The 11,319-nt window shown below is 42.9% G+C and overlaps 1 protein-coding gene across 2 annotated transcripts; it reads left to right on the forward strand.

Moving 5' to 3' along the window:
- The first annotated feature begins 1,138 nt into the window (after positions 1 to 1,138).
- LOC148033759 (protein argonaute PNH1-like) lies at positions 1,139 to 10,364 on the forward strand. Of its 2 annotated transcripts, none has more exons than XM_087681747.1 (23): positions 1,139 to 1,342; positions 2,078 to 3,097; positions 3,178 to 3,386; positions 4,698 to 4,847; positions 4,964 to 5,097; positions 5,177 to 5,283; positions 5,366 to 5,472; positions 5,582 to 5,720; positions 6,132 to 6,248; positions 6,453 to 6,560; positions 6,660 to 6,731; positions 6,813 to 6,935; positions 7,007 to 7,166; positions 7,297 to 7,418; positions 7,647 to 7,784; positions 7,888 to 8,030; positions 8,132 to 8,194; positions 8,269 to 8,332; positions 8,655 to 8,790; positions 8,965 to 9,038; positions 9,522 to 9,616; positions 9,752 to 9,783; positions 9,865 to 10,364. In XM_087681747.1, the coding sequence occupies exons 2-23, from the start codon at positions 2,159 to 2,161 to the stop codon at positions 10,080 to 10,082; spliced, it is 3,450 nt and encodes a 1,149-aa protein (XP_087537873.1). In that variant the 5' UTR covers positions 1,139 to 1,342; positions 2,078 to 2,158; the 3' UTR covers positions 10,083 to 10,364. The 2 variants fall into 2 exon arrangements, with proteins under 2 accessions (XP_087537873.1, XP_087537874.1); XM_087681748.1 differs by having other exon boundaries at positions 2,128 to 3,097.
- Positions 10,365 to 11,319: the final 955 nt, after the last annotated feature.

An 11,319-nucleotide genomic window follows, 5' to 3' on the forward strand; every position in this document is an offset into this window, starting at 1 on the left:
TTTCATGGACTCATGTGGGCAATGTTCACAAAAAACCAAGGTTCAATGGCAATTGAAGTATAAAAGCTTTTGATGATCGAAGGTATTTTAATTGTAAAATCTAGGGTCATTCTAGTTATAATATGATAAAACAGCTACAAAATCTAAGAAAAAACCTGCAAATGCTCAAGGTTGGGGTCCATCAAGTAACACGATTGCGTCTGGATAAAACTCCCCAATCATGAGATGGAAGGAGCGTGTGCGAGTCTAATAGCTTGCACTGTTACAATAATGTCATACATGCTACTCCTTTACTTTTTGTTGGCACCCTATTGAAGCCTCATGCTTCGCTATAAATGGGCCGAAGTAGGTAGTGTCACGCCTAGCCTAGAGTAGACTTTGTGGGAGTCTGATAAGTAAAGTGAAGATGGTGTGACATATTTTTGTCCTCCTTGCTTACTAACATTATGACTACCTAAATTTACTTCAAAAGTGTAGTCAGGACTTTAGGTGTGACACTACCTTAACTTAAAAAAAAAAATTTGGACGTCGGGAGAGTCTAGTTGTGAACCTCGCGTGGCACGAACTATAGTGCGCCTAGAGGAGTTTGTGCCCATGTCGTGTGATTGCCAAATTTGGTGATGCGGAAATGCAGCTTGGTGCTCTCATGTGATCAGACGCTTACCACCTCACTTGGGCAAGGCTATTGGACTTTGGTCTCATTCGGTTCGGTCTTGGGTAATAATGATAGTGGAGGTGAGAAGATGTGTGACCAAACTGCCATCATAAGAACTCATGAGAGACGCATGGCCGCATGGGCTACATCATGGCAACCATGGATGATATTGGATGTGATGAAGGGGGGGACGGGGTCGCGTGCGAGAGAAGGGAGGGATCGCCGAAAAGCGAAGGCGAGAAAGAAAATAAAATAAAAGAAAAAGAAAAAAGAAAAAGAAAAAGAAAAAACAAAACTTCTTCTGAAGGGACATGCCTAGGCGCCGGTAGCATCGTAACGAAACTGACGAGACGTGAGCCGGGGAAGGGAGCTGGCGACGGCCGATAGCCGGTGGGTAGGCGGGCCCGCTAAATTTGGCGGTCTATTTGGCAGGCAAGCCTCTAGTCGTTATCAGGTATCCTTTAGTGACTGGCTTTAATCGCGCTTTGCTGGTAAGCTCTCACACCTCTCTCTCTCGCTCGGAACTTTCTCTCCCTCCCACTCTCCTTCCTCTCCCTTTCAACTCTGCGGGTCTTCTAGGGTTTCTTATCCTCCATCGCTCTCTCCGCAGGCGCCCTTCTTTCTCCTCATTCGCCTCATCGTCAACAGCACGTCCTCCCGGCGCACACGGTCCTTCTACTTACTCAGGTATGTCCACCTCTCCTTCCTCTCTCTCTCTCGGTCTTTTTTTTTTGTATTCCCCCCCGCCCAACCTTTAATCCTCATCCTTACGCTGCTTGGGTGCTGTCGATGTTTTTACCTGCGCTGGTTAGTCTGTTGATTCTTCTCTCCCGTTCGGCCTCACCTTTGTGCACTCGCAGCTCTGCCTGCTAGGAAATTTTAGTTTAGCCATTATCCCCGCGAATTGAATCCAGGAGTCGCATTGTTCTCCATGACGTCTCTCAGCCTCAAGTTTTCTCTTGATCATCCAGCTGGCTTGACTGTAGTGGGATCCTAATTCCTATTCCCGGCAATTTACTTGTTTGTAACGTACATGCCATTCTCTAGTTGTGTGACTGCGTTGAGACTGTTTCGTTGAAATATGATGCTTCATATTGCCTTTTTACCGTAGTCTATTTCCTTCTCAGTCTTGCTGGAATCCCTAGTGCTTGCAGTTGGCTCTTTAAGCACAGGTATTTACTCCTTGCAATTGTCTAAGCTGAGCGTGGTCACCATTTCTTAGGCTTTGATCCTGGAGAACTGCGCATTTTGGCAATGCATTGTTGGTCGCTCATGCCGCAAGAGGTTGTTGTGTCTTTTGACCTGCAATACGGAGTCTATCAGCCGATGCGATTGATCTCACTCTTCATTTGTTTGATTGCTAATTTTTACTGACGTGCTGGTTTTTTCTGATGTCAAGCACTGTTCTCTTACCCTTTGCAGCAAGTATTGAGCTACCGATTGTACGCTGAAGTTTGTAGCTTGCCAACCAGGTATTTATTCAACTGAGAAAGTCTTTTCACTATGCCGAGAAGACGAAAGACCCCAAAGGAAATTGAAGAGAGCTCTCGTGAAGCAGCAGCTCAGTCTTCTCAAGGTGGATCATCTTCTACAAGCACTCCAGCTCAGGGGCGTGGGCAGCAGCCACCTGCACGTAGTCAGCAGGTTTCACAGCCCTCAGCAGGAAGAGGCCAGGAAACAGCTGCACAAGCTCCTGCAGGTAGAGGCCAGCAGGGAATACAACCAACTCCTGGTAGAGGTCAACAGGTTTCTCATGGTGCAAGTGGAACGCAAAGTGTGCTGCCTGGTCAAGTTCCCGTGCAGGTATTGCAATTTCCTTCAGGTAGAGGTCAGCAGGTTGCAGGACCACAAAGTTTGCCCACTGCCCAAGCTCCTCTGCAAGGAAGAGATGGACGAGGCAGAAGTCAAGGGCGTGGAAGAGGTGGAGGCCCACCCCATCCGACCCCGCAAATAACTACTGGCCAGGCTTATGTGCCGGCCAGCAAAATGCCTATTCCCGATCTGCCCCAAGCTTCCCCTCCCCCTACTCCATATGGCTATGGAGGGATGGCTCCTGTTCCAAGCATGCGAGGACGCCCATTTATTGTCCCTCCGCAAGTACCTTATCCTGGTATTCCTCATATGGGGGAACCATCTCAACCTCAAGCCAGCTACATGGGCATTTCACCAATCGGTCAGTCAGGATTTGTTCAGGCTGGTATGTCCGCATCAAGCTCAACTGTGGACTTGTCACAGCAAATGCAAAGAATGGGAATACAAGGTCCTCCTCCAGCTTTTCAGGAGCCTGGGCCGTCAACTGCTGTAGCAGTTGCTCCACCTGCATCTAGCAAGAAATTGCAGTTCCCTCTACGTCCTGGGATGGGAAGAGCAGGGATGCGCTGTACTGTGAAAGCCAACCACTTCTTTGCAGCACTACCAGACAAAGATTTGCACCAATATGATGTATGTAAACTTGATCTGACATTGCAAATTATAATACTTTTCTGTAATACCTGTAATTGTTACGTGATCTGTACCTGCAGGTTTCAATAATTCCTGAGGTAAGCTCTCGGGGTGTCAATAGGGCTGTTATGCAGCAGCTTGTGCAGCACTATAGAATGAGTGCTTTAGGTTGCAGGCTACCAGCCTATGATGGACGAAAGAGCCTCTACACTGCAGGTCCTCTTCCCTTTCAAAATAGGGAGTTCCCGATCACGCTTGTGGATGATGATGATGGAAGTGGAGGGCCAAGGTACATTCAGCAACACTATCTAAATGCTATAGTTCTTCGTCTTTTCACGGTATAAGATAACCATGTACAGATGCTCTCATTATGCAATGAGCTGCTTGGCTGCATTGGAGGGGGAGGGTTGTGATTTATCAGTAAGCTTAAGGCATGTTGGGAGCATTACTGTGAAGGAAGTTGAGTTTTCCTTCTATCATGTCGGCGTATTAAAAGTCTATTTTTGTAGAGGGGTTGTGCCTGTTTTTGAGGGAGAGTGCTTGTGCTGGGGAGGGTTGTGATTTATCAGTAAGCTTAAGGCATGTTGGGAGCATTACTGTGAAGGAAGTTGAGTTTTCCTTCTATCATGTCGGCGTATTAAAAGTCTATTTTTGTAGAGGGGTTGTGCCTGTTTTTGAGGGAGAGTGCTTGTGCTTGTTCTTGTTGTAGGAATTTGAAAATTTAGGTGAATTGTGTAGATCTTAGAAATTTCCTCTCTTTGTAGACCAAGGCTAGATTAAATTCATAGACTTGAATTGATGAGGACATGGTCTTCATATCTCAATTCCTTTCTTTTGTGATTATACCTTTGCTGTCTTTCTAAACATGAAAAATCTTGTATCATGTGTTAAGTAGGCCTAGAGAAATCTTATGGCTTGCTTTTCTGGTGGTTTGTGTTGGCACTGAATATCCCATTCATATTTTGAAAATCTGGCTTTGAAAGAACTAGTGTTACTCATTGCCCGCCGCTTGACTTTAGGTTACTTCCATTTGTAAGGTTAGGAGATCAGCAAGGTGTTGCTTGATGGCCTTTCACCATCTCACAGAGGCATAGCCTATGTTGAGCACTCTTGGACAAAGTCATTTGTTAGCTGTTTCTGTCATCATCTCTACCAAGCTATCACTTAAAATACTGATTGTACTTGCTCTATAACTGATTGATAATGCATGCAAGGCAGGTTTTTTAGGTGTGTTTGCTTCACATTTACTGGTAGTCTTGATGCCTTAATGCATCAATTGCTGTTATTGTAGAGGCTTGTTTAAGCCAAAAGTAAGATTGCAGTAATCACTGACTATGTGAGTTTAATATCTAGTGAGCTTATGAATTTATGTGTTCATATCTGTGTGTGCATCTCTGTGCATGTGTCCATATACATATTAATGTGTCTGTGTAAATGTGCATATGCATGCATGCATGTATGCTTGTGTGTGTATATGGTGTCTGCAGGTACATTGTAGTAGTGGGACACTGCCGGGTTTTTCTGTGGTCTTCAATTAATATTCCTTTGGGTCCTTTTCTTATGTTCCCTGTCTGCCACTAATAGCTTTGTCTTATTACAGGCGAGAAAGACAGTTTAAAGTGGTCATCAAGTTTGCTGCTCGAGCTGATTTGCATCACCTGGGAGAGTTCCTTCAAGGCAGACAACTAGATGCACCTCAAGAGGCATTGCAAGTTCTAGATATAGTCTTGCGGGAGCTGCCAACACACAGGTGTCCTCTCACTGCCCTATTTATCAGTAGACAATTTGCTCAAGTGAAGTTTCCTGTATTGCAAACTGCTATGCACCTTGGGGCCCATGGTAACTTTTATCTCTTGTCTGCTGTAGGTTTTGTCCTGTTGGTAGATCATTCTACTCTCCCAATCTTGGTAGACGGCAACCACTTGGGGAAGGATTAGAGAGCTGGCGTGGATTTTATCAGAGCATTAGACCCACTCAGATGGGGCTCTCTCTCAACATTGGTAATACTGGACTAGTGTTGACTGTTTGTGGTTTCCACAAGCTGTATTGTTATCCCTAATCTACTTTGTCTATTTGCAGACATGTCTTCTACAGCGTTTATTGAGCCCTTGCCGGTCATAGAGTTTGTTACACAGTTGTTGGGAAGAGATGTTTCTAGGCATCTGTCGGATGCTGATAGAATAAAGGTGAGAATATCAAGTGTTGTTCAAGGGGAGCACGTTTTTGTAAGTAAACTTGTCTTTAATGCTGACCTCCATGAACATGCAGATAAAGAAAGCGCTGCGGGGAGTCAAGGTAGAGGTTACTCATCGGGGGACAATGCGGAGGAAGTATCGGATATCTGGATTAACCTCACAGCCAACCCAGGAATTGACGTGCGTATTCCTCGTTGCTTCTGCATGAAGCATCACTCATATGCATGTTGATTCTTTTTACTGGTTTTGCTTAGGGTACTTAAGTGTGTGTACACTGACCTTGTCATAGCTTTCCGGTCGACGAGCAAGGGACAATGAAGTCTGTGGTAGAGTATTTTCAAGAAACATACGGATACACTATCCGTAATACTGCGCTTCCATGTCTGCAAGTGGGAAACCAACAGAGGCCAAATTACCTGCCGATGGAGGTAGCTTCCTGCAGCTGTTTCAGTTAGTTGATTTCTGAATTGGCACAGGTTTTGTTAACTATTATCTTCCTCTGTGTGTTGGAGGAATCCTTGATTGCTCTTGGCACCTGTACATTACCGAGGGTTTCCCCTTGAAGGCTCTTTTCTGAGCAGTGAAGGTGACTGATCAGCTGTATATGACTTGTTTCTAAACCTACTACTTTTTCAAAGGCCTTGGCTGTGTCTGGCTCTAGCCTCGTATCTCTCTTTTCTGAACAGCTAAGGCGGTGGGAACAGCATTGTATGCCTTGTATGACCTTGTGTGTACACCTAATCTGCTTTCAAAGGCCTCGTTTGTGTCTGGCTCTAGCCTAGCCTAAGTGAACTGTCTGTATTTCTTTTTCATACTCTACATTCACTATGTAATGTCAGGTCTGTAAGATTGTTGAAGGGCAGAGATACTCTAAGCGGTTGAATGAGAAACAGATCACAGCACTGCTGAAGGTCACTTGCCAGCGACCTGTGGATAGAGAAAGAGACATTTTAGAGGTACAGTCAAGGCAGTTAGTGTTGCTGCTTTTTATTTCAGGTTGTTTACTAGTCAAACAGAGAGGTCAATGCCCAGCTCTGTTTTTGTGAAGATACGGAAGCTTTGAATCATATTGTTGCCAGTCCATAATTTTTGATGAGAGTTTGGAAACTTGTATCATGTGGTGTGTCTATCCATAGCTGAGTTGCTTCTTGTATTGGCAGACAGTACGTCATAACTCTTATGCCAAAGATCCTTATGCGAATGAGTTCGGTATACGTATCAGTGAGCAACTTGCTTCAGTTGAAGCCCGTGTACTACCGGCCCCTAAGGTGAGTGCTTAAAACATCGTCTTGAAGCTCATAGGCTAACCAATCTGTATTGCTGTGTGTATGTACACATTTTACACGAGTATATGTCCACTTTTGCAGCTGAAGTACCATGATACGGGAAAATTAAAGTATTGCCAGCCAGAGATTGGCCAGTGGAACATGAGAGATAAGGTGAATGTTCTTACACATCAAAGCTGCTGAAAGATGCCACATTAGCATCCTTATTGGTGTTAACTTCCAACTTCTGAGCAGAAAATGGTGAATGGTGGAGTAGTCACATACTGGGCGTGTATCAATTTCTCCCGAGGTGTCCAAGATACTGCAGCTCATCGATTCTGTCATGAGCTTGCTAGAATGTGCGAAGTTTCTGGCATGGTATGTGTGCTTGGCTTTTTGTGTTCATGCGGAAGATACAGTGCACTTAACACCTGATGGTTGTTTGACAGTCTTTCAATGAACGACCTGCAATTCCCATACACTCAGCACGACCTGATCAAGTTGAGCGAGCGTTAAAATATGTGTTTCGAGAATTCCAGCAGAAAGAGAAAGGGCATGATCTTGAGCTTCTTGTTGCTATTTTACCTGATAATAATGGAACACTCTATGGTAGGTGTCCAGACTGTTGCCTGGAATTTTACAGCTTGTGCATATACTCAGATTATTTTAATCCTTTCTCCATTCAAGTTGTGGGATTTTATTTGAGTAGTTTCTGAAGGAAGTGTGATTCTCTAAGCAGGGGATCTCAAGAGAATATGTGAGACAGATCTCGGCCTGGTCTCTCAATGTTGTTTAACCAAGCATGTGTATAAGATGAGTAAGCAATACCTGGCAAATGTCGCGCTGAAAATCAATGTCAAGGTTAGCTTTGATCTTTGTCATTATATTGTACACAGCAGCACTCTGATTTCTGAAGCTTTGCAGGTGTTGTTGTTTAGCATTGGTGCATGTAATGAATGGCATATTGAAACCTGTTGCTGTCATCTTCCTTCTTTCACAGTAGATGTTGTGCATTATTTTATAATCTTGCTCTTAGCTCTGTGGTTAGCATATCAGACTCAATTGTTGATTTGTGGTTTTGGATGTTAGGTGGGTGGAAGGAATACTGTACTGGTGGATGCACTCTCTCGCCAAATACCACTGGTCAGTGACATCCCTACCATTATCTTTGGAGCTGATGTTACTCATCCCCATCCAGGAGAGGATTCCAGTCCATCTATTGCTGCTGTAAGTTATGATGCTTTAGGCTTTCTCTGATATATGAAGTTTTGAGTTTTGAACTTTGATGTGATGTTCACGACTGCAATCTGAGCTATAAACTTGCGATCAGGTGGTAGCTTCCCAAGATTGGCCTGAAGTTACAAAATATGCAGGGCTGGTGTGTGCTCAAGAGCATCGTCAAGAATTGATACAAGATTTGTTCAAGGGTTGGGATGATCCTGCCCGTGGCCCACAAACGGGTGGGATGATAAAGTAAGTTTTTGGGGATGATAAAGTAAGTTTTTGGGCTACTTGCAGGTCCACTTAGTCCTCATTGCACAGTGGAAACCTGACTTTGCCAGCAATGTTTTCAGGGAGCTACTGATATCTTTTCGACGAGCAACGGGTCAGAAGCCTCATCGAATTATATTTTACAGGTGCAGGATTCTAGACTTACTCAAACCTTTGATTGCTATGATCATTTTTGCTGATATTTTTGCTTCATTTGCAGGGATGGTGTCAGTGAGGGTCAGTTTTATCAAGTACTATTATATGAGCTGGATGCCATTCGCAAGGTACTTGAAATGCAGAGGCTTCTAAAAATTTAGGCTAGTCTGTCAGGATTTATGTAGTGACTCTACCTTATAGGGAAGTTATCCTTGATTCCCTCATGCAAAAGCTCTTTAAACCCCTTCATTTCAGGGTCAGCATACTGCTTAATGTCTATTGCCGTTTCTAATTATTAACTTAGCAGCATATGCTAGGAAATATATGGATCTTAAGCTTATTGCTCTGGCAAGCCCATTTTCAAATTGCTATGCATATATTGCTCACTTATTCTTTTGTAAACGTGATTTTTAAACATATGCGAAACTGTTGTCCTTGCTGTTCTTGCAGGCATGTGCTTCTCTGGAATCGAACTACCAACCTCCTGTCACATTTGTAGTGGTTCAGAAGCGTCACCATACACGCCTTTTTGCAAGCAATCATAATGATAGGCGAAGCATAGACAGCAGCGGAAACATTCTTCCAGGTCTCTCCAAGCTAGATGCTTGTATTTTTATTTTTACCATAAAGCTGTTTATTCTGAGTGACTATCTAAATTCTCATGTATTTTACAGTGTTTCAGGTGTTTTATTTTTACTTTAACCATATAGCTGTTTATTCTGAGCAACAACCTAAATTCTGTAAGTTTACATTGTTTCAGGCACGGTGGTTGATTCAAAGATATGCCATCCTACAGAATTTGACTTCTATCTTTGCAGCCATGCTGGCATCCAGGCATGTATTGCAGCCTAAATGGATTATGGTCTGGTCTGTTTGTATTGCGACCTCAATGGATTATAGTCTGTTTGTATGAGCTTGGTAGATAAGGAAATCAGCATCAACAAGCTTGTGCGTCTCAAATGAATTTTCCTCCAGTTAACATGTCTCAAACTTTGCTTCTAAATATTTGCCATTCAAGTTCTTACTTATCTGACAAACAAACTTCCCTTAAGCTAATATACTTGTATTGCTGTGTTTATCACCTACTCCAGTATTTGATGATGTCATTATATTCTCTTCTGTGTTTTTAGTAATATAAGCATCTGGTTACTGACTGCATCAGCAAAAGTAAGTCCAAAGGGGCTTTGATTGAAGTATGTAGATAAATGTTGCCAAGTGTTGTGAATTGACTATAAGATGCCTTTGAAGGAATTTGTCCACTGTGGGCACTAAAGTATTCCTGAGTTCGTATGAACTTATATCTTTTTTCTTTCTCAGGGAACTAGCCGACCAGCTCATTACCATGTGTTGTGGGATGAGAACAAGTTCACTGCCGATGATTTGCAGCTACTCACTAACAATCTTTGCTACACGTATGATTGTTACTGCAGTCAAATTATGACATCAATTTTTTTGATCAACCAGATTAAGTCTCTTTTGCATGAAATATGATTTACTTAATCAATATATGAAAGCATGTACTGACTGACTTAAGTTTGTTTGAGCAGCTATGCACGCTGTACACGCTCTGTCTCAATTGGTAAGTTGGGTATTTCTTCCATTCCTGGCTGGCTTCATGAACTCTAGAACAATACTTACTGTTACTTGTATGTTAATGCAGTGCCTCCAGCATATTATGCACACCTTGCAGCCTTTCGTGCACGATTTTACATGGAGCCTGAGTCAGATAGTGGTTCCCTCACTAGTGCAGCCCCACCACCCAGTAGTCGAGGCACAGGTTCTGGTTTTTCACGAGCTACTCGTGTGCCAGCTGGGGCTTCTGTCCGGCCTTTGCCAGCTGTGAAAGAAAATGTGAAGCGAGTGATGTTTTACTGCTAGGATCTTGGATTAATAGCAGTACACTTGTACATATGTGTAAAATAAGTTGTCTCAAGAAAGGATGCCACTAGTTACTGTCTAAGAAAACTAATGCTGAACTCAGTATATACTGTGTGCTTTTGGCATTTTTGGTTGCCAGTTGTGTTATAGCCAATTTTGGGCTATTTGTATTGTAACATGTATATTTCTGCAACAATCACATGACTGATTGTGAGGGTAATGATTTGCTCGAAGTTTTGTATGACCTGCAAGGACAATAACAAGCTTTGAGTTTTGAAGTAATGGACTTGAAGCCTATCCAACTGAAAACTGGCATAATTTGCGTGAGAAGCATATTCACCATGCCAGTTGCTTTAAAGTGGACTGGTAAGATATTCTTGTGTTGCCCAGGAGTTGCTCTTGAGAGAAGCAAGAAATCTCCTTCTTTTGAAGAATGTCAAGGCAGCTTCATTATTCAGGACTCACTTTATATGACTTGAGCTACATGTATGCTGTCATACGTTCTCTTTTTAATGGCCTGTTCCTTTCTACCAGCACACAGGAATGGAATATAGTTTACAGCTCCGATGATAAATGGTAACCTTCTTCTTAAGGAGGACATTTGTAGAAATTTAACCATGGGAACTGAACCTTACAATACAGAGTGTAGCATTTATTTCCATTCAAATTAGTGCGTGATGTGTCAATGACATGGTGTTTTAAGAAAAATAGATGTGACCATCTCTAGTCATTTGTAATTGGGCGTCAGCTCAACCTCTGCACCTATACGGGTAATTCACCGCAGAGCTGCTTGATGTTGGGTTTTAAAGTTTTGACCACCTGTTATGTTCTTATCTCGTTATACTCTCCTAGGTCTGCCAAATTCTCGTTGGAAGGTCTTATAGGTTGACATTCAAGTTATGTATTGTCTTGAATATAGCAGAGTAGCGTCTGTGTTATGTGTGGTTGACATTCGAGTGATGTAATAGTCTTGATTATAGCAGTGTATAGCGTCTGTGTTATGTGTGCTATAGGTGCTTCTGTAATTTATTACCAGGTTGCAAGTAGAAGCTAGTGCGAAGGTTGTCCTACTATCTCCACCTTTTTGGCTGCTGCATTTTATTCACGCAATTTCCTTACTAATTCCCCTGCATTTCATCTTTTGCTTATATTGTCCTAGAGACAAAGAGTGGAAGGGGTGATGACTTTTTTCCTTGTGGTCAACTCGAAAGGGGTATAGGGGTGATAACTCTTTCCC

This window comes from Lygodium microphyllum, chromosome 7, assembly GCF_053477565.2.
Source record: "Lygodium microphyllum isolate KBCC chromosome 7, Lygodium_microphyllum_v1.1.10, whole genome shotgun sequence".
In the NCBI taxonomy this organism is placed as follows: domain Eukaryota; kingdom Viridiplantae; phylum Streptophyta; class Polypodiopsida; order Schizaeales; family Lygodiaceae; genus Lygodium; species Lygodium microphyllum.

Bases quoted from the DNA above. Each gene is read 5' to 3' on its own strand.
- LOC148033759 (XM_087681747.1), top strand. From the start codon at position 2,159: ATGCCGAGAAGACGAAAGACCCCAAAGGAAATTGAAGAGAGCTCTCGT. The intron at 7,167-7,296 runs GTAGGTGTCCAG...TTCTCTAAGCAG, and splicing joins TAATAATGGAACACTCTATG to GGGATCTCAAGAGAATATGT. The intron at 8,195-8,268 runs GTGCAGGATTCT...CTTCATTTGCAG, and splicing joins CATCGAATTATATTTTACAG to GGATGGTGTCAGTGAGGGTC.